A 23,083-nucleotide genomic window follows, 5' to 3' on the forward strand; every position below is an offset into this window, starting at 1 on the left:
CTAGTTACCAGCCTATTACTTTAATAAAAAGGCAACCCGTTAAAAACATAGATGGGTGTGTCTGCCAGTCACCAGTACCTAAGCCATTGCCCACTCGTATTCTATTTCATCAATGTCACAAGTATGCAGTAAAGTGACAGGCTGTCTTCTCAGGATGGTCACAAAATTACCGATTAGGCAGTGTGTGCGTGAGTGACAGGTAGACAAAAAAGGTAAAAACTGCATGGATATACAAACTGAGTTCAGTAGCAGCTTATAAAACATAAAACCAGTATCAAACAAATGAAAAAAAGAAATACAGGCAGCACATTTGGCTACTTTTGTTGCCACAAGTTACAGGATAACAATCTGGTTCATTCACAGAATGACTCACAGACTTCTGTCTGTAGGTACTAGCAATGCTCAGAGTCTTCATGCCACACACTCAGTAGAAATGCTTGCGACTTCTTTCCTGCCACTTGTTATATACAATTAGCAAGATGACACCGGCAAAGACCAGACCGAGCAGAGAAAAAAACACAATGAGGAAAATGGCAAAATTGCTCATGGACTCCGCGGATTCCTCAACTGAAATAGATAAGAGGAAGATACATGGATTGTTATAAAATCGCCCAAAAAAAGAAATCTGGAAAAGAAAAGAAAGCAGGCGAATTTTGTGGTCACCTCCTGGTAGCTTAAGGTTGTCGACAGTGGGGATGAAAACTTCTTTGTCCATCTTCTCCTCTGCAGGGGTACGCTCCACAGTGATCTGGTACAATTTCATAGATATGATGTCGTGGTTATCTGTGGAAAAAATTCAACAGATACAAGATATAAAGCATGAGAGAAGCAGCAAGACAAAAAACACCTTTTGGAACAGTTTTTAAATGTGCAGACTAAAGCCCTAAAATACTCACGCTGTCTTCCATAATTGTTCTATTATCTACGAAAGTTAAGATGGATAAAAGCCCTCTCCAAGCTAAATTTTTTAAAGTTAGCAACAGCAGTTCCCAAATTTCTACCCAAGCTGCTGAGATAAATTCCCACTTGATGCACCATCTGTGCTGAGTAAGTATCTTTCCTTATATAGGTCTGTGGTAAAAGAGATCCCAAAAATATGCAGATAGCCAACAATGAACATTTCCTATTTGCTCCTTTTCTGCATAATGTTTTAGGTGGGTACGTACGGGCCAACAATAATCCAGAAATGGACAGCTCAGCAGGAAAAATATTTTGTGTACGAGGCTTTGGTTATGAGATGGAAAGAGAGAGATGTGTTCTGTAGTTCTAACATACTTCCTGTGCTAAGCTTACAACCCTGCTTCTTCAAAAGATACAGCACTGAGTGTTGTCACTCTAGGACAGGAAGTGTATTACTGCCAGGATCACCAGGTGAAATTAAAACCCAATGCTGACACCACATTTATGAACTGGTAGGTAGGAATGCACAAATCGTCCAGGGGTTTGATAGAATTTTGCCCTTAAGTTCAGGTTTTGCAAATTTTAACCAATTCCATACCGCAGGCGGTCATACTACAGGCATCATCCAGATATCCTTTTCTTCCACCGGCGATTCTCTACACCACAAGAATGATCATATCGGCTGTTCAGCCATTTGATCATTCTTACCAGCGATGGGAGGGGACATCCCCCCCCTCTGGTGCTTCTCCTGGCTCTCCCATGCGATCGGGGACCCAGAAAAGGAATCCGCCGGTGCCGCAAGGAAGGCATAGAGATTTCCAAAGGGACAGATGGTCCCTAGCAATCTATGACTCTGAGGCCTGGGCACAATGTTATGACGTCATATAATACAAAGACTTTGCTTTTAAAACCTTTACAAATACACATGGGCTCACCCCTGCCCATAATGTTATTACAGTAAGGTTATTAAGTGCACACAATACCTGAAAGATCTCCAGTAACTGCAGAAGTGCCAAAGTAATATCCACGCGGCAAACGAACGCCAGGTACATCCAAGCAATCTCTCCATTCTTGTTTTCCATCAATATCTAGCATGACCTGCAAGTGAGGTGTACAGTGGAGAGTCTTCGTGAAATGGAGGCAGGTAATAAACATTTTTTTTTTTGCAAGACTAACATGTACTGTACTGTCACATCCGAAGATAAGCCAAGTACAATGTATTCCTTTCAACGGAAACTTCAGCAGTTTCATTATAAAGATTTCGCAGTAGTCCCTCTAGCACAACAAATCCAAGCAGAAGGAACTTTAAACTAAAACACAGTCAGAGATAATCAGCCCTTTCATGAACATTATCCGTCTGTGCACTGCCTTTTTTAAATCTGTGTGTTTCATAGTCTACTTAGAGCAGAAGCAAAGTCTGCTTCTTTTTTTTTTATTGATGCTTACAAGGCTTTGTGCAAGTACAGTAAATATCACCGAAATGTGCACGGTTAGAGAGATTTACTTTAGTAGCATCCAGTGAAGTCACCAGCGCATGTGCTCCCATTGGACAGCATACTGTCAATTGAGAGAGCTGCGCCACGGCCATGAAACGCAGGCACATGCACAGGAGAGACATTAACATGGCTCGGCCATTCAAAGGCCAGAGGGAAGACCAGGTGATGATGGAAGCCCTGTTGGCAGTGACAGCGCGACACTGAAAGCCTTTGTTTTAAGCCAAGTCTATCATAATGTGCTAGAATGCGACACATACTAGCACATTACCCTGCAGGGGCCCAATTTATTATTTTGTGGTTTACTTCCGCTTTAACCACTTAACGCACGCCTATTTACGTCCACAGAATGGCACGTACAGGCAGATGGGCGTATATATACGTCCCTGCCTTCTAGCGGGTCGGGGGTCTGATTGGGATCCCCCCCGCTGCATGCGGCGGGCAGCTTACCTCGGGGAGCGATCCGGGACGACGGTGCGGCTATTCGTTTATAGCCGCTCCGTCGCGATCGCTCCCCGGAGCTGAAGAACGGGGAGAGCCGTATGTAAACGCGGCTTCCCCGTGCTTCACTGTGGTGGCTGCATCGATTGAGCGATCCCTTTTATAGGGAGACTCGATCGATGACGTCAGTCCTACAGCCACACCCCCCTACAGTTGTAAACACACACTAGGTGAACCCTAACTCCTACAGCACCCCCTGTGGTTCACTCCCAAATTGCAACTGTCATTTTCACAATAAACAATGCAATTTAAATGCATTTTTTGCTGTGAAAATGACAATGGTCCCAAAAATGTGTCAAAATTGTCCGAAGTGTCCGCCATAATGTCGCAGTCATGAAAAAAAATAAAAAAATAAAAAAAAAAAAAAAATCGCTGATCGCCGCCAATAGTAGTAAAAAAAAAAAAAAATTCATAAAAATGCAATAAAACTATCCCCTATTTTGTAAACGCAATAAATTTTGCGCAAACCAATCGATAAACACTTATTGCGATTTTTTTTTTACCAAAAATAGGTAGAAGAATACGTATCGGCCTAAACTGAGGAAAAAAAAAATTTTAGATATGTTTTTGTGGGATATTTATTATAGCAAAAAGTAAAAAATATTGCATTTTTTTCAAAATTGTCGCTCTATTTTTGTTTATAGCGCAAAAAATAAAAACCGCAAAGGTGATCAAATACCACCAAAAGAAAGCTCTATTTGTGGGGAAAAAAAAAAAAAAATAAAAAAAAAGGACGCCAATTTTGTTTGGAAGCCACGTTGCACAACCGCGCAATTGTCTGTTAAAGCTATGCAGTGCCGAATCGCAAAACCTGGCCTGGGCATTTAGCAACAAAATGGTCCGGGGCTTAAGTGGTTAAACACAGCAAACTAAAAGGCGAATAGTTCTGCTAGCTGCTGCCTTGTCACCCTTCTTGTTCAGGTTACTATTCCTTCTGCTTCTTAGGTCCTGCCCTCACCTTTCTTCCTGATCACTGTGTTCATTCATAACTGAAGCATAGTAAACTGAATGAACAGCTGAGGCGTTTTCCAGCAGCCTATCAAAGACGTCTTTTCATGCTCGGACAAGAGAACGAGGATGAGAAGATGTCCGTGATTGGCGGAAAACTGAACAGTGTCTGCTGGGAAACTGCCATCACGGAAGGGACCAGGGGGAAGCCACAACTTTTAAACAATGGACGCTTGCAGCCCTTCAGGTACACCGACTCTCGAGTATAAGCCAAAGGGGGGTATTTTCAGCCCCCCCCACCCAAAAAAAATAAAGTTGAAAAACTTGGCATATACGCGAGTATATAGGGTATTTAGTTAAGCCTTGCTAGTTAATTTTTCAACGCACCCCAGTGATCTTTCATGCAATTCAGGTAGATCACCCCCCAGCTCTTAAAATGTTGCCTACCCCTGTACTATACACTAGTACACGGTTAGGCCTCCCAAAAATTGATACTTCTTACTTTTGTACACGCTAGAGAGTTAAAGTGGTTGTTTTTTTTTTAAATATGTTCCTTTAAGCTAGTGCATTGTTGGTTCACCAATTTCCATTCTAAATGGTTTTTTTCTTTGTTGTCTTTGTCTGAATTTCTCACTTCCTGTTGCTCCTCAGTAAGGTGTTCAGTAAGCTGTTCTAAATGACTTTCCACCACTCAGATGATAGTGGAAAGCTTACCGAGGAGAAACAGGAAGTGAGAAATTCAAAGAAAAAAATATTTAGAAGGGAAAAATCAAAGGAAAAAGGTAAATGAACCAACAATGCACTAGCTTAAAGGAACCAATTTAGAAAATAAAAGATGAACCTTTACAACCCCTTTAAGGTTTTTCACCTTAAAAGCATTCTATGCATTAAGGTGGAAAACCTTCTGTGCTGCAGCTCCCCCCCTTTTTCTTACGCGAGCCTGATCCTATCCAGCGATGTGCACGAGTGCAGTGGCTCCAGCCACTGTCTCTCTCCTCATTGGACAAATTTATAGCAGCAGGAGCCATTGGATCCCGCTACTGTCAATCAAATGTTGTGGGGGGGGGGGTTGTTGGGTGGGCCGAACCCCACCCAACAACCCCCATTCGACGCAGCAACGGGACTCAGGGAACGAGCACCTCCATGGAAAGTGGCTTTTCATGAGAGCACCCAACATAGAGGGAGGAGCTCTGTTGAGGGACCCCCAGAAAAGGAGGAGGATTGGGGCTGCTCTGTGCAAAACCATTGCAGAGCAGACAAGTATAGACATGTTTGTAAACCTACGCTTTAAAAGTTAATAAAAACCAACAATCACTTTAAATCAGCTGACGCTATTCTAAAATGGTGATATATCTGTACCGGTTGTGTCCATTTTTTGTTTTTTACTGGAACATACAGGGAGGTGGGTAACACCACCCAAACTCCCAGTTGTCAGATATTAGCAGTACACATCTATATTAGGCTTGAACTAAAAGCAAAAACATCACTTTGGCGAGTTGTACAACAGGAAAGTATATATAAAGAAAATTGTTGTACTATGTGATATGAATGCTTGTTCCAAGAGGACTAAAATTCTGAAGTGGGTCTGTGGTAGAACAGGGCAATAAGTGGCCGACTTTACTTTTGCCTGGAAACACCGAAAATAACAGTTTCCAAGCCACAAGAAGTATCCTTATTACCACCTCAACAGCTATACGTATAAACTAAATTTAAAATGAGTTGGACTGGGAGAAAAAAAAAAAAAAAAGAAGAAGGACGGACGGGAGGGGTAAAAAAGAAAAACCAAAAGATGAGAAACCAGAAAAGTGTCACAGATCAATAAAAAACTAAGACAGGAAAAAAAAAAAAAAAAACACACACAACCCCTCAGAGACTGGACATTTCTTACCGTAAGTCTGCGTTTAACATAACGAATGACCAGGAAAGTGTCATGGTTAAGATTCCGCACCATGGCTGTACAACCTCCGATTTCAGTAGGACGGCCATCTCTGCTGTGATCATACACCAGTGACCCATTGCTCACCATTGCCGAAACATAGGGAAACACTCGCTGTCAGGAGACAAAGTTTGCATTGTGAGGCAGTAATAAAAGCCTGTTTAAATACAGTGGGTATTATAAAGAATCACCCGCCTTTTAAAATAATCACATTTCATTATTTGAAGCCTTAAAAAGAAGACAGACACAGTATTCAGATGTATTTACTCAGTGCAACTTCTAACATCCAAGTATAACACCCAACACGTCCAAAAAAATAACAAAATCACAGAGTTAGAAAAGGGATCACCCTCCCCCCGCCTAAAAATGACTTGTAAACTCAATCAGGTGTTCTCAATGGCATTTCAGATACTTTTAAATGAATGAGGTCAAATACCAAGTAAATCAATCCAAAAATTAGGCAGCTAAGACGCCTTTAAAAATGACAGTTAGAACCATCCGAGTCGGTCTATAGAATGCAAAAACACATGCATGCCTGGAGCCTGTAGAACCCGACACACACACAGCTCCCGGTTCTCACTCTAAGGAGCGATCGCGGGTGCCCGGCAGTGATCACGCGCGTCGGCGCGAGGAGAGGGCGCGCACGCGCCCCTAATGGCTGAAATGCAAAATTACGTATACCTACGCGATTTCGCGCAGCCGAGCCGACCTGCCGCCGTATAGCTGCAGCAGCTGGTCGGCTAGTGGTTAATAGAGATAGATAGAACAAATAAAACATTAGTAGAGGAACAGAAGTGTACAGCTGCGGCCAAAAGTTTTGAGAATGACACAAATATTAATTCAAAGTCTGCTGCCTCAGCGTTTTTATATATATATATTTTACACACACACACACACACACACACACACTTCTCATAAGTATCGGAGGCTTTTATTGACAATGACAGTTTATGCAGAGTCAATATTTGCAGTGTTGACCTTTTTTCTGCTTCAATGTTTTTAAAGTTTTTCACAAAAGAATACAAAAATGTTTACAAAGAATGCTTAGTACCGTTTCACACTACAGCGACTTGGGATCCGACTGGTCAGCCCTCAAGTCGCTTGACATCAGTAATCCCATGTCAATGAGAGCCGTCTTAATGTACACTACTGAAGTTGCTCCGACTTCAGAAAAGGTTCCTGTACTACTTCACGGCAACTTCTAGGCAACTTGTACCCATAGATTTCAATGGAAGTTGCCTCCAAAGTCGGATCTCCATCTTAACTGAAGCAACTTTACAGAAAAAAAAAAAAAAAAAAAAAAATTGTTTTCGCTGGCAAACCCCTCCCTCCCACAGAGCCGATTATTCTGCGATTAGCCAAAGTCACCTGTCCTGGAGGCAACTTTAAGTCGCGTTGCAAGTTGCTCCCAAATCGCGATCAAGTCGCTTTGCAAAGTCGCGCTGTGTGAACCGGCACTTACAGTATAAAATACATACTAAATAGGTGAAAAATCTAAACATTTTTTAAGCATGAAAATACACCTAAAAATGTGTGTTCTTCCAAATATAGATCTTTACTGTCAATATAGATCAGGGGTCTGCAAACTTTTCAAACAAAGGGCCACTTTATTGTCCTTCAGACTTTAGGAGGGCCGGATTGTGGAAAATGTCCCGGACCCAGCTCCTGCGAGAATAAATGTGGCCTCAGGGTTGGTGGTCAGTAGGAGGAGTAGGGCCCCTATCAGTAGGAGGAATAGAAGAATCCCATCATTGATATAAGTAGAAGAAATAGTGCCCCCTTGTTGGTATCAGTGGAAGGAATAGTGCCCCAACATCAGTGGGAGAAATAGTGCCCCAAGGGCCGCATAAAAAGACTAGCAAAGGGCCACATCTGGCCCTCGGGCCGCAGTTTGGAGACCCCTGATATAGATTATACCATCGATGTCTTTATGGGGTAGCCCAACTTGTTTCATACTCCAAATGCATCTGCTCACACCTGCCTGCTGCCATTTCTGCGCAAGCTCTACACTGGTGAGGCCCCAATCCCGCAGCTGAATCAAATGCAGGAGTAGTCTTGGCACTTGCTGGACTTTTCTTGGGTGCCCTGAAGCCTTCTTTACAAAAGCAGTGGAAATGTTTTTTATAGAATACATTTTCATGGCAAAGAGGGACTTTGCAATAAACCCGATTACTCATAACATTCTGGAGTATATGCAAATTGGAATCAAACACTGAGGCAGCAGACATTGTCAAAATTAATATTGGGGTCATTCTCAAAACCTTTAGCCACGGCTGTACACAGCACAGAACTGCTGATCCAACGGAGCTTGGCTGAAGCCCACATCAGGAAAAAGTTGGGGACTGTGTGTACTTGGTCTTGCAGCCTCACCTTCATCACACATCCAGATAAGGTTAATGCAGATCATTCTAAAATGAGCACAGTAATTGTATCACCAGTGATTGCACTTGTTAGCACTCCCTGAGGACTAATCCTTGGGAAACACTGCTCTAGGGAAGGAGGGCCTAAAGTACCACAAACAACCAATTACTATTATTGCCATTTTACCATCATAAAGTCAGTCAGACAAAAATAATGCATATTAATAGCCACAGAAGAGATACCTGATTGCTTGGAGAATACCTTTTCTTCAGGGAATGCCATCCAAATGCAGCAGAGGAGAGAGAGCACACAATACAAACATTGCAGCTTAGTTACACACTAGATAGAATACATGCAAGGTAACCTCCTACACATAAAAGGCAGTCAGATGGTAATGCGATTTATCACCAAACATTACTTTTGTTCATCTACATTTTTAAAGACAGACTACGGGAAACAGATTTTACTTTTATAAGAATAGCGAATTTATAACTTGTGTAGTGGCGTTTTAGATCTCAGGTCCTCCAGCAGCCAAATCTCCTGTCTGTAGACACTGGCCAACACAAAACCAAGCACATGAGCCTGCTCCTCTTGCTGTAAACTATATACAAAAAAGACCATGTAAAGGCCACAGTAGTTTGAAGAGCCGAAAAACAGATTTCACAACTGGAGGCTCTGACAGAAAAGAACACAGATTGGTTTTTATGCAGAGCGGCATAAGATTTTGCACACTCCAGTTTAAGTAAATCAACCACAGTTATTTCCCAAAGAACAGATATTTTAATGTTGACCAAGCAGTATAATCTCTACGAAGAAGTGTTGACACAACTATTAAAAGAGAAGCACAGCCAAAAGCAGTTATTTCTGCACTCCTATGACCCGTTTTCAGCAGACAGCAGGCTGAAACCCACCTTTGGCTGATGTCAGAGCTGCGCTAGGCTCGGAACGGATCTGCCCACATGCCTGGATTGGCACCTGGTTCAGCTTCTCAATGAGTCTGCTGAGAGCCTGAGCCGGCTGCTCCCACCCATTCCACAGCCCAGCACTCCAGTGAGCAGAGCAGAGAGCTGCTGACTGACAGAAGCTCTCTTCTCAGGGAGCTGTGAGAACCAAGCGATCGGCAGTGTTAGATCGCTTGGTCCTCAGTGTTAGAGGCACCAAGGAATAGATGTGGCATCGCACAGATGCTGCATCCACCTATGCAAGTATGATTCTTAAAAAAAAAAAAAAAAATAATAAGGGAAAACCCACACTTCTCTTTTAGGATATTTAACAAAATAAATGCAATTGTATCCAGATTATATTGATGGGGGACTAGCAAAACAAGAATGGGTTTGTCATTGAGTACTGTTACTTCCATTTAGGAACGCTATCCAACGATATATCCATCTGTCTGGAGACTGAGGTCCATAGGAACCAGGATTACCCTTCTTTCTTCTAATGATGGTCAGAATAAAGGATTTGATTGACTGATCTTGGCAACACAAACAGTTCTGTTTCAGATACTTTTAAATGAATGAGGTCAAATACCAAGTAAATCAATCCAAAAATTAGGCGGCTAAGACGCCTTTAAAAAGGACAGTTAGAACCATCTGAGTCTGTCTATAGAATGAAAAAACATCCACATGCATGCCTTACGCCTGGAGCCTGTAGAACCCGACAGGCTGCCAAATTAAAATAAGCTTGATCACTACCTACATGAATACACAAATAACAGATGTATAAACAGGGAATAATGTATTAATGAAAGGGCAGACTTACTTCATGTTGTTTCTCCTCATTTGGGTAGGTGTCTATAAATAAACCTAGACCAACAAAGTTATCTTTACTCCCGAACACAGGACCTGTAACACAACACAAGGCTCAGTGTATATTCAAAATACAGCGCTTTGAAATAAAAGATGGAGAGAAGGAAGATGACCATCTTCACCTAGTTGCATCCGATCCTTGGTGTACCAGATAGCGAAGCCATCACCATTTAGATTCTTCTTACCCTGGCCATGAATTTTGAAGTGAACTTGTAGTTCCCAATCTCTCAAATAACATGGCTGAAAACACAAACATAGTATTATTAAGGCACATTTGCACACTGAGAAACTGCCAAGTACTCCCTAAGGCCCCTTTCACATTGAGGAGTTTTTCAGGCGGTAAAGCAGTAAAAATAGCGCTGCTATCCCGCCTGAAAAACTCCTGCACTGCAGACTCAATGTGAAAGCCCGAGGGCTTTCACACTGAGGCGATGCGCTGGCGGGAGACAAAAAAATCTCCTGTCAGCAGCATCTTTGGAGCGGTGAGAGGAGCGGCATGTATACCGCTCCTTCCCATTGAAAACAATGGGAACCGCGGCAATACCCCTCTATAGAGGCGCATTGCGGGCGATATTAACTCTTTATCGGCCGCTAGCGGGGGTTAATACCGCACCGCTAGCGGCTGATACCCGCGGCAATTCCGGCGGTATAGCGCCGCTATTTTTAGCGGCGTTATACCGCCACCGCAGCTCCCGCCCCAGTCTGAAAGGGGCCTTATCCTCATCTAAAAAAAGTACCTATTTGTACATTTGATACCAATACCCTCTTACTAGTTTACCCGCTGTCCTGAGGAATATTTACCCGCTGTCCTGAGGAATATTTCTATGCATGAAGGTTAAAATATAAAAAAAATAAAAAAACACACCCTTTCTGTGCTGCTGGCAATCAACTCCAGTAAAGAGGGCGTGGGAGGAAGGGGGGCTGACCCGCCCTGTAGGAGTGAATCCATGGGGTATTGTCAAGAGGAAGATGAGAGAGACACCAGACCCAACAATGCAGACGAGCTGAAGGCCGCTATCAACCTGGGCTTCCATAACACCTCCGCAGTGTCACAGGCCGATCGCCTCCATGCCACGCCGCATTGATACAGTAGTTCATGCAAAAGGAGCCCTGGCCAAGTATTGGCATAGTGCATACTATACCGTACATACACATACTTTTCAGTAAGCCAACATTTCTGTAATAAAAATCTTTTTTTTTTTTTTTTTTTTTAATTGGTCTTATGTAATGATCTAATTTTCTGAGATACTAAAATGTCAGGTTTTTACTAGCTGTAAACCATAATCATTAAAATAAAGAAATGCTCAAATTATATATATATGTGTATGTGTATGTGTGTGTAACACATCTATATAAAATATAGGAGTTTCACTTTTTGAATTGAATTACTGAAATAAAAATTAACCTTTTGACTAAATAGAATACACACACACACACACACACACACACACACTCTCTATTTAGTCAAAAGGTTAATTTTATTTTGGTAATTCAATTCAAAAAGTGAAACTCCTATATTTTATATAGATGCATTACATAGATGCATTTTACACACACACCTCTATACCCCCCTCAAAGCTTTAATATTACTTTAAGCAGTGTAGTTAAATAAAATAATGAGAACCAGGTTTGTTTGTTTTTTTATTACCGTTGGTGTCCCTGTTGCAGTTATTCTTTCAGTTCCTGTCTTGCTAAACTAGGATCATTGTGAATAATTGAGGGGGGGGGGGGGGGACATCCCTGAAGCAATAAAAAAAACACAACACTTCCACAATCTATTCAAAACTTAATTATTATTTTTTTAACTCTAATTTAAATCATGTCCCCAGAAGCCCTATACAGATCAGAAATGTCAGTTCTTATCTGCATACTGGGATAGCAATTCAAATTACTGAAGCAAGGAGGGTCAATGTACCATCCAGATAAGTAAAAGGTTATCAAAAGGAGAGATCAGCAATGGCAGCCTACATATTACAGCAATACAAGTTTGCTTCAAGTCAACAATTATAGGTTATTTATTTACCAAAACTAAACTGTTCAAATGAGTTCAAGGGATACCTTTATAGTTAACTCATTCGAAGAACCTGTGGTACATGATAAACATGTGATTAAGGCTGGATTCACTCCTCAGCAGAGCAGTTTTCTGGCATGTTCGCATTTATATACACACAAACAAACATTTTAGAAGAGTATTTCAAGAATTTTACATGTATACTGAAGCTTCAGGCGTTTTGTTTTAGGCAATGGAAAGCACCTGAGGGAAGGAGAACTTACAGGCTAAAATGCACTTGAGAAAAAAAAAAAGTGTGAAAGAACCCTCAATGCGTGCATTATCCCGTTGTATGGAGGCAAAAACAAAAAAAAAAAACGAATTTTGCCTCAAAAGTAGTCCATGCAGCTTTTGGAGTGCCAGGCATTAAGCTACATGCACGTGAGCCATCATATGTGAAAAACCACCATTGAAATACATGGGATGTGAATGGGGCCTTAAGAAAGTCCACTTTTGTTGTCAATAGCAATCCTCTTCTGCTGAACAACATAAATTACAAAGATTTTAACAAACTTCTTTAATCTGCAGAAATTGTGGTTGGTCTTATGAACTATTTATATCTGAAGTCTGCCTTTGCTATAAATCATCCCAGCAGACTTAAATGGACAACTACACCTTTGGTACAAGCTGTACTTTAAGGGACAGGGACAGCCGCCCGCCCACCATGTGTGGCCATGGCTTAAAAGTACAGTTGTCCTTTAATTATTGTAAGGTAATCTTCAGTGTCTAGACCATTTAGGTGCGAAGGGGTCTTAAAGTTACTTCATCAAAAAAGAAAGCTAATGAATGGGATGCCTTAAATGTAAAGGTTTCAAAATATTTTTCTCAGACACATTTTTACTTGAGACCTAATAATTTTGTAGATAGATATCTTACCATTCGGTTCCAGATGGCCCCCTGTTTGCTTTGCTGGTCTGGGGTCAGACGTACATACTGAGGGGTAACAAGCACATTGCCCATTAAATCCCATAGCGATGAAGAAGAGGAGCCCACCCCTGAAGAGGAGAGATAAAAGAAGCATTATTTGTTAAGATGTCCATCAACTTCTTGGAATTACCTATTTTTCTGCAGTAATTTGCCATAAAATATGATCTGATCCTCATAGTCAAAACAATAGACAAACACAATGAGCTAAAACTGATAACATACAAACAATGCAAGATTTCTTGTGTTTTTATTGAACACGCCCATTACATATTCAGTGCTGGAGGAAAAAGTAAGTGAACATATATTCTAATTAGTAAGTCTATGGGTTCACTTTCATTTTATAACACATCACTATTTCAATAGCACTGCAAAACAATAGTTACTAAAAATGGATAAGGACCCAAGTGAATGTACCTCATATAGGCCAATATCTTTGCTGAACTGCAATTATAAGACTTTGGCCAAAAGATTAAATACTGTAATAACATCTATAGTGCATGCTGACCAGACAGGTTTTATAATTGGCAAATCAACATCGATAAACATTCATAGAACACAATTGGTAGTACAGATGAAGGAGTATATTCCAGAGACAGGGGCTTTGGCATCTCTTGATACAGCCAAAGCCTTTGACTCCGTAGAGTGGAGATTCTTGCAGGAAACATTGGGGAAGTTAGGATTCGGGAACAGATTTAGGCAATGGGTAATATGCAGCCCCGTGATCTAAGCTATTGATTAATGGGATATTGACCCCATCAATTAACTTATTTAGGGGTATGAGGCAGGGGTGTCCGCTGTCTCCTCTTCTATTTGCTATTACAATTGAGTCATTAGCCTTACGATTCCGTCAGTCTGAAGAATATAAGGGGATAGAAATGGGCGACAGTACATAACAGATTGGACTGTATGCAGATGACATCATAATGTATATGCGAGATACACAGGATACCCTGAGGAATGCTAGGAGTATAATAGATGCATTTGGTAGGTACTCAGGACTTAAGATTAAAGCAGAGTTCCGGCCACAATTTCACTTTTTAAATATAAATACCCCTGTAATACACAAGCTTAATGTATTCTAGTAAAGTTAGTCTGTAAACTAAGGTCTGTTTTGTTAGGTTGTTACAGCATTTAGACACTTCATAAAATAGAAATTGACTGGGGCCATCTTAAGTGTGGGCATCATGAAGCCAGACTGTATGACTTCCTGGATTTCAGCCTTGCAGATCTTGCACATGCTCAGTGCTGCACGAGCAGTGTAATTGGTTTCAGATCAGGTTTCAGCACCTGTACTGTCCAAGTCACATGATTCTTCGAGACTGGGGAGTGCACAGATTCCTGGAAAGTTACACCCACTACATTCCCAGGAGTCTGTGCGGTGTAGGTTAAGCACCTAGGTGCAGGAAGAGGGAAGATTAACTATTCTGCCTAGCAACAACACTTTGAAGGCATCTAAAAAAAAAAAAAAATAATTCTTAAAGGACTAATGACATTTTTTTTAAAACTACTGATGTAATGTTATATTTATGGGTGGAACTCCACTTTAATTGGCAGAAGTCTTTTCTAATGCCAATGCATCGAGAGGGGGAAATGGAGGAGATGACGGATACCCCACTTAATATAGTAAACTCCTTTAAATATTTAGGGATCCATATAACTGGACAATCCCAGGCAGCATTGGAGGCCAATGTTTATCCATTGATGGAGTATATTAAAGTCAAGTTGAGGATTTGGAGTAAACTTCCTTTGTCAGTGGTGGAAAGAAAACATTTAATTAAAATGATCCTACTACCAAAGTGTTTGTACATCTTCTCACACTCCCCAGTAGTAGTGCCTAAAATGTTCTTTAACCACTTAAGGACCAGCCCATGTACATATACGTCCACAATATGGCACGTACAGGCACATGGGCGTATGGGTACGTCCTCGCCTATTAGCGGGTGGGGGGTCCGATCGGGACCCCCCCCGCTACATGCGGCGGTCGGGTCCGCTCGGGGAGCGATCCGGGACCACGGCGCGGCTATTTGTTTATAGCCGCTCCGTCGCGATCGCTCCCCGGAGCTGAAGAACGAGGAGAGCCGTGTGTAAACACGGCTTCCCCGTCCTTCACTATGGCGGCGCATCGATCGCGTCATTCCCTTTATAGGGAAGACACGATCGATGACGTCATTCCTACAGCCACACCCCCAAACAGTTGTAAACACATACTAGGTGCACCCTAACTCCTACAGCGCCACCTGTGGTTAACTCCCAAACTGCAACTGTCATTTTCACAATAAAGAATGCAATTTAAATGCATTTTTTGCTGTGAAAATGACAATGGTCCCAAAAATGTGTCAAAATTGTCCGAAGTGTCCGCCATAATGTCGCAGTCACGAAAAAAATTGCTGATCGCCGCCATTAGTAGTAAAAAAAAAATAAAAAATAAAAATGCAATAAAACTATCCCCTATTTTGTAAACACTATAAATTTTGCGCAAACCAATCGATAAACGCTTATTGCGATTTTTTTTACTAAAAATAGGTAGAAGAATACGTATTGGCCTAAACTGAGGAAAAAAAATGTTTTTATATATGTTTTTGGGGGATATTTATTACAGCAAAAAGTAAAAAATATTGCTTTTTTTTCAAAATTGTCGCTCTATTTTTGTTTATAGCGCAAAAACTAAAAACCGCAGATGTGATCAAATACCACCAAAAGAAAGCTCTATTTGTGGGGAAAAAAGGACGCCAATTTTGTTTGGGAGCCACGTCGCACGACCGCGCAATTGTCTGTTAAAGCGACGCAGTCCCGAACTGTAAAAACACCTTGGGTCTTTAGGCTGCATATTGGTCCGGGGCTTAAGTGGTTAAAAAACATTGAATTCACAATTTATAAAATGTATATGGGCAAAACGTAGATGTAAAGTAAAACTGACAACATTACAGCGCCCAAAGACAGAGGCAGGGTTGGCGCTGCCAAATGTCTATTTGTATTACTTGGCAGGACAAATTAGACATTTCCGTAACTGGTTTACACAGGAACAAAGCTCGGGAGTAGAGAAGGATTTGTTAAATATATTATAAAGCTGAGAACTTTTTGGTAGTATTAGAGACAAAATGTATACATACACCAGGGGTCAAGATCCCAATGCTCTCATTGGTACGATCAGTATGGCGGGAGGTCAAAAAAATTATGGGCTTCAGGGATATTCCTGCTGAGCTATCTATGTGGGATAATCCCTTGTTTGAAGAACTATATACATTCGAGGATAGTATATTTTGGAAGCAAAAAGGAATAGTAGCTCTGGAACAGGTATACCAAAGTGGGAATATATGCTCATTTGATTATTTGAAAACACAATATAAACTAGTCGATAGGGATGTCCCGATACTAGTATCGGTACCGATACCAAGCAATTCCCAGAGTACTTGTACTCGGGGGAAATGCTCCGATGCCTCACCGGATACCTGGGCAGGCAGGGGAGTTGCAAGTCTTCTCCCCCGTGCTCCATGCAGTCTTTCCTCCCCCCGCGCTCCGTGCCGCTCTTCCCCCCCCCCCCCATCCGTGACGCTCTTCTCCCCCCCCCCCCCATCCGTGACGCTCTTCTCCCCTCAATTTGTGAGGATGGAGGGCGGAGGTAGGAGCCGCTAAACCTTTTCCGAATGGACAGAGTCATCGATCACCGACTCTGTCCATTCACATAACTGAGCATCGTAACCTGTGTTTATGATGCTTCAGTTTATGAATGGAGAGGAGCTTCCCTCCATTCATTTCAGCTGAGGCTGCAGAGAAAGGGACTGGGGAATCTGTGTCCCTAGTCCCTTTCTCTGTCTTAAAGGGGAGATGTCAGAGGTCTGTTAAGACCCCTGATATCTCACCAAAGACCCCCAACAGGGCTGATAAAAAAAAAAAAATTGCAATAAATATTAAAAAAATAATAATAATAAAAAAAAAAAAAAAAAAAAAAAAAACACACTGACAATTCACCCCCCCCCCCCCCAAAAAAAAAAAAAAAAAAAAAAACTAAGAATCACTGTAAAAGAAAATAAATATATAAAAAAAAATACAGCCACTTTAACATGACATTAAAAAAAAAAAGTATCGGTATTCGGTATCGGCGAGTACTTGAAAAAAAGTATCGGTAGTTGTACTCGGTCTCAAAAAAGTGGTATCGGGACAACCCTACTAGTCGATACATTCTTTTATAGATTTTTACAGTTAAGACATGCGTTAAGTGCCCAATTTGGTAGTAAAAGTATAGATATATCTAGATTCCCCCTTATAGGAATTATGAGAACTCAAGGACCAAAGGGATTAGTATCCAAGCTGTACACATATTTTATGCAGGCCAAGATACAGGACTCTCCGCTTCAGATTAAGAGGAAGTGGCAAACGATATGTCCATCTATGACGGATGAGATTTGGGGGGGGAAGCCTGCAAATCACATTTGACAGTATCACCTGCAAGTAATAGATTGATACAGTTTTACATAATACACCAGGTTTATCTTACACCGTATAAACTAATGGCCCATACACACGATCCGAATATCGTACGACTTTTTTCGCTTAATAGTCGCAAGTAAAATGAAATAGGTTATTAAAGTCGCAAAAAATTCTCGTACGACAGAAAAAAAATAATCGGAAGTGATGTCATGTGTTGTAATGTATTTGTATTGTATTTTCGGACGTCAACTATACTGACTAAACAGAAATTGTACGATCTGACATCGTACAAGGAAAATTTTCCTGCTTGTCCGATCGAATAATATCGAATGATCGTGATCGGCTCTCGAAAGTAGTGTACACACGATCCGAAAATCGTCCGATTCTTCCTCGGACGATCGTTTTCGTCCGATTTTTGGATCGTGTGTATGGGCCATAAGCCTGATGGGGAGAGTAGTAAACGCGGAGTGTGCAAGGTGTCACCTACCACGGGCTGGCTTCGAGCACATGATGTGGTCTTGTCCGGGCATCAGTAGATACTGGAGACAGGTTTTGGATATACTATTAGAAGTGGTGGGAGGATGCGTCCCATTTACTCCAGAGTATGTCTATTGGGGTTAATCGCGAGTCAGAGGTGGAATGTATATGCCAAGACTTGTTTACAAGAAACTTTATTTATGGCCCGCAAACAAATTGTACTTGGATGAATGCAACCTACGCCTCCTTCGAAGGGACAATGGCTTGGGGTGGTAAATCAAATCCTTCCATATGAGAAACCATTGTACGAGCATAGAGGGACACCCCAGAAATATTATAGAATTTGGGATGAGTGGTTGAGCTCGGGGTCAACTCTTAGTGGTGAATAAGTAGAAGAGGGGCACTAATAGAAGGATATTCTGATTATTGGAAGCGGGTAAAGAGGGGGGGGGGAGGGGGCGCTGCAACCAGGGTAACGGGGTAGTTTGTCTTTATTGTTTGTTTCCTTTTTGTTATCGGTTGTTTTGTTTTTTTCAAGGTGGAATGTAATGTATAATGACACTTTTTCTGTTGATGCGGTTGTATTTATGAAATGGGAAAAGATTTAATGAAGAAACATAATAATATTGACGGATGTAGACATGTGAAAGAAGAAAATAAAAAAACAATAGTTACAGTATTTTGGGCAGACGATTACAAGCTCACTTGAAACATCTTCTTTCATGTTAGGAGTTCTGCCTGTCTGTTGGCCATCTCCTTTCCACCACTTTCTGGATTCCCTACATGCTATGCAGCTTCCCTTTTGCCGATTTCTAAAGACTAATAATAACATATCCCATGGTACCATGATTCCTATAATGACTCTGCCTCCTAAAACTCCTCCTCTCAGCACCTCTGTAGTTCAGAAGGCAGGCTCTATGAATTCTGTGCCACTGCAGTTCCTACCCACAGGGTATTGTGAACATAAGTCACAGAATTCCAGGAAGGAAAAGTGAGGGAATTTTCCCAAAACTTCAAGCGCATTCAGATTATTAGGAGTAGGCCAGAAAAAAATGAAATACAATGTGGACATGAATATAGGATTTTACATTCCAGCCACAGATACACTTTAATACTTGCCCCTATTCCACCTTCCATGACTTCACAGAACTGCAGCCTCCAGGAGAACGTGAACACCCACCACTTCCAGGAGCGATAGATGCCTACATCCCCCGCCATGTGCTGTGGTTTCAGCTACTGGACCTGCGTTATCCTCTAGTGATTTAGGGACCAGCAGATAAAACCACGTCATGTGGCAGGAGATGCAGCCATCTGCCACTCTTACAGGTGTCAGATGTAAAGATTTAGCCTGAGGCTATAGTCCTACAAAGGCTTGAAAATTCAAGAAGCAGGCAGGCGATAGGCGAGTATTAATGCTCTTCTTCTGCAAGCAGCTTTTTGGAAAACATTTATAAAATTGGTAATGACTTTAAAGTGTTAGTTCAGGAAAAAAAGTATGGCATGCAACTGTGATGACCAATCAGAACCGTTCTGATCCATCTCAGCATCCCTAGGAAAAGAGGAGAGCAGTTCAAACCCCAGGATCACTGCATCAGGTTGAAAGGACCAGTGCCCCCATCATTGGCGTCAGTGGGAGGACTAGTGCCCCCCCCCCATCATTGGCGTCAGTGGGAGGACTAGTGCCCCCCCATCATTGGCATCAGTGGGAGGACTAGTGCCCCCCCCCATATCATTGGCGTGAGTGGGAGGACTAGTGGGCCCCCTCATCATTGGCGTGAGTGGGAGGACTAGTGCCCCCCCCCCCCATCATCATTGGCGTCAGTGGGAGGACTAGTGCCCCCCCCCCATCATTAGCGTCAGTGGGAGGACTAGTGCCCCCCCCCCCATCATTGGCGTCAGTGGGAGGACTAGTGCCCCCCCCCCACCATTGGCGTCAGTGGGAGGACTAGTGCCCCCCCCCCCATCATTGGCGTGAGTGGGAGGACTAGTGCCCCCCCCCCCATCATCATTGGCGTCAGTGGGAGGACTAGTGCCCCCCCCCCATCATTAGCGTCAGTGGGAGGACTAGTGCCCCCCCCCCCATCATTGGCGTCAGTGGGAGGACTAGTGCCCCCCCCCCATCATTGGCGTCAGTGGGAGGACTAGTGCCCCCCCCCCCATCATTGGCGTCAGTGGGAGGACTAGTGCCCCCCCCCCCCATCATCATTGGCGTCAGTGGGAGGACTAGTGGCCCCCCCCCCCCCATCATTGGCGTCAGTGGGAGGACTAGTGGCCCCCCCCCCCCCCCCATCATTGGCGTCAGTGGGAGGACTAGTGGCCCCCCCCCACATCATTGGCGTCAGTGGGAGGACTAGTGGCCCCCCCCACATCATTGGCGTCAGTGGGAGGACTAGTGGCCCCCCCCATCATCATTGGCGTCAGTGGGAGGACTAGTGGCCCCCCCCATCATCATTGGCGTCAGTGGGAGGACTAGTGGCCCCCCCATCATCATTGGCGTCAGTGGGAGGACTAGTGGCCCCCCCCCATCATCATTGGCGTCAGTGGGAGGACTAGTGGCCCCCCCCCCCCATCATCATTGGCGTCAGTGGGAGGACTAGTGCCCCCCCCCCCATCATCATTGGCGTCAGTGGGAGGACTAGTGGCCCCCCCCCCCATCATCATTGGCGTCAGTGGGAGGACTAGTGGCCCCCCCCATCATCATTGGCGTCAGTGGGAGGACTAGTGGCCCCCCCCATCATCATTGGCGTCAGTGGGAGGACTAGTGGCCCCCCCCATCATCATTGGCGTCAGTGGGAGGACTAGTGCCCCCCCCCATCATCATTGGCGTCAGTGGGAGGACTAGTGGCCCCCCCCCCATCATCATTGGCGTCAGTGGGAGGACTAGTGGCCCCCCCCCCCATCATCATTGGCGTCAGTGGGAGGACTAGTGCCGCCCCCCCCCCCCATCATTGGCGTCAGTGGGAGGACTAGTGCCCCCCCCCCATCATCATTGGCGTCAGTGGGAGGACTAGTGCCCCCCCCCCCCATCATTGGCGTCAGTGGGAGGAATTATGCAATTATTGTTGGTGACAGCAGGAGGAATAATGATTTGTATCAGTGGGAGAAATAGAACCCTGAGGGCCCGTTAAAAGAAAACAAAGGGCTACATGCAGTTTTGAGACCACTGCCCTAGACTGACAATGTTGCTGTGCCTCCTGTTCTCCTTCCTCCAGGGAAGTGGGTTACTGGCCTGATCACCAGGTGAAAAGAGGGGAGAAATAAAACCTAAAAACTATTGCAACCACCGCATAAGGATTGGTAAGAGCGTGGATCTGTGGGGAAGCCAGAGAAGGGGCATTTTCAGCAGGAGGGGGCCAGTCCTTGCAGTCTGTACAGTACAGGTTCTCTTTCATTGGTGTGCAGTCTCCCCCCCTTAATTGCTGTGTACGATCTATCCCCCCCAATCACCGTCTCAGGTCTAGCCCCCCCCCCCCCAATCACCGTCTATGGTCTAGCCCCTCCCCCCCAATCACCGTCTCTGGTCTAGCCCCTGCCCCCAATCACCATCTCTGGTCTAGCCCCTCCCCCCCAATCACCGTCTCTGGTCTAGCCCCTCCCCCCCAATCACCGTCTCTGGTCTAGCCCCTCCCCCCCAATCACCGTCTCTGGTCTAGCCCCTGCCCCCAATCACCATCTCTGGTCTAGCCCCTCCCCCCCAATCACCATCTCTGGTCTAGCCCCTCCCCCCCAATCACCATCTCTGGTCTAGCCCCTCCCCCCCAATCACCGTCTCTGGTCTAGCCCCTCCCCCCCAATCACCGTCTCTGGTCTAGCCCCTTCCCCCCAATCACCGTCTCTGGTCTAGCCCCTCCCCCCCAATCACCGTCTCTGGTCTAGCCCCTCCCCCCCAATCACCGTCTCTGGTCTAGCCCCTCCCCCCCAATCACCGTCTCTGGTCTAGCCCCTCCCCCCCAATCACCGTCTCTGGTCTAGCCCCTCCCCCCCAATCACCGTCTCTGGTCTAGCCCCTCCCCCCCAATCACCGTCTCTGGTCTAGCCCCTCCCCCCCAATCACCGTCTCTGGTCTAGCCCCTCCCCCCCAATCACCGTCTCTGGTCTAGCCCCTTCCCCCCAATCACCGTCTCTGGTCTAGCCCCTCCCCCCCAATCACCGTCTCTGGTCTAGCCCCTCCCCCCCAATCACCGTCTCTGGTCTAGCCCCTCCCCCCCAATCACCGTCTCTGGTCTAGCCCCTCCCCCCAATCACCGTCTCTGGTCTAGCCCCTCCCCCCCCAATCACCGTCTCTGGTCTAGCCCCTCCCACCCAATCACCGTCTCTGGTCTAGCCCCTCCCCCCCCAATCACCGTCTCTGGTCTAGCCCCTCCCACCCAATCACCGTCTCTGGTCTAGCCCCTCCCACCCAATCACCGTCTCTGGTCTAGCCCCTCCCACCCAATCACCGTCTCTGGTCTAGCCCCTCCCCCAACCACTGTCTCTGGTCTAGCCCCTCCCCCCCCAATCACCGTCTCTGGTCTAGCCCCTCCCCCCAATCACCGTCTCTGTTCTAGCCCCTCCCCCCAAATCACCATCCCTGGTCTAGCCCCCCCCCCTCAGGCAGCACACAGCTGTGATAAGATTCAGTGCTCAGCACAATAGAGGGGGAGGGGCGTCCCCTGTCCCACACACGACATTGCTATGACAATGGTGTATGATTATCCTATTAAACACATTATTACTATTATAGGGAATGGCTCTGCCCTGGGTGTGGTATGGATTAGTGTGAGAAGACTGTGTCCTCCATTCATTGCCTCCCCCGTGTTATACAAGTGTCCTCCCTCCCTCCCCCCATGCGCGGACTTACCTTGGTAGGGTTTGCTGAGTGAGTGTTCTCTCTTCAGGTACTCCTCCGTCTGGTCGCCACTCACTAAGCTCACCAACACCACCAGCAGACACACACAGCCCGGAATCTTCCATCTGCCCCTCCGCCTAGCACTCTGTTGCTCCTCAGTCGCCATCTTACTACTCTCCAGTCAGGCGGCTGTTACACCAATTGGCCAATCACACACCAGCGCAACGAAACGTTGATTGGATTTCCCCAGAGCTCGAAACACCCCTACTGGGTAAGCGTCAGCCAATGGCAAGAGAAATGGGCAGGACGAAAGAAATCCTGCAACGTGGTTGGTTGTTCGCTGATGTCCGGTTCCCCGGGCAACCAGCTATACAACGGCTGACCGCCTTGTCCTTAGAAGAGGGCGTGGTGTTCATAGCCATGATG

The 23,083-nt window shown here is 44.6% G+C and overlaps 1 protein-coding gene across 2 annotated transcripts; it reads right to left on the bottom strand.

Annotated features, from left to right (window-relative positions):
* Window positions 1-23,048, bottom strand: LMAN2L (lectin, mannose binding 2 like). Of its 2 annotated transcripts, XM_040345948.1 has the most exons (9): window positions 22,670-23,048; window positions 12,874-12,992; window positions 10,070-10,187; window positions 9,901-9,983; window positions 8,382-8,405; window positions 5,731-5,892; window positions 1,884-1,998; window positions 664-783; window positions 1-567 (listed from the first exon to the last, which is right to left on the bottom strand). In XM_040345948.1, the coding sequence occupies exons 1-9, from the start codon at window positions 22,821-22,823 to the stop codon at window positions 425-427; spliced, it is 1,038 nt and encodes a 345-aa protein (XP_040201882.1). In that variant the 5' UTR covers window positions 22,824-23,048; the 3' UTR covers window positions 1-424. The 2 variants fall into 2 exon arrangements, with proteins under 2 accessions (XP_040201882.1, XP_040201883.1); XM_040345949.1 differs by lacking the exon at window positions 8,382-8,405 and having other exon boundaries at window positions 22,670-23,037.
* Window positions 23,049-23,083: the final 35 nt, after the last annotated feature.

The sequence above is a fragment of the Rana temporaria genome, chromosome 3 (assembly GCF_905171775.1).
Source record: "Rana temporaria chromosome 3, aRanTem1.1, whole genome shotgun sequence".
NCBI lineage: Eukaryota > Metazoa > Chordata > Amphibia > Anura > Ranidae > Rana > Rana temporaria.

Coding starts and splice junctions, on each gene's coding strand:
- LMAN2L (XM_040345948.1), bottom strand. CDS start 22,823: ATGGCGACTGAGGAGCAACAGAGTGCTAGGCGGAGGGGCAGATGGAAG. Junction 9,984..10,069: donor CAAGGATCGGATGCAACTAG/GTGAAGATGGTC, acceptor GTTGTGTTACAG/GTCCTGTGTTCGGGAGTAAA. Junction 784..1,883: donor AGTTACTGGAGATCTTTCAG/GTATTGTGTGCA, acceptor TTTTTTCCACAG/ATAACCACGACATCATATCT.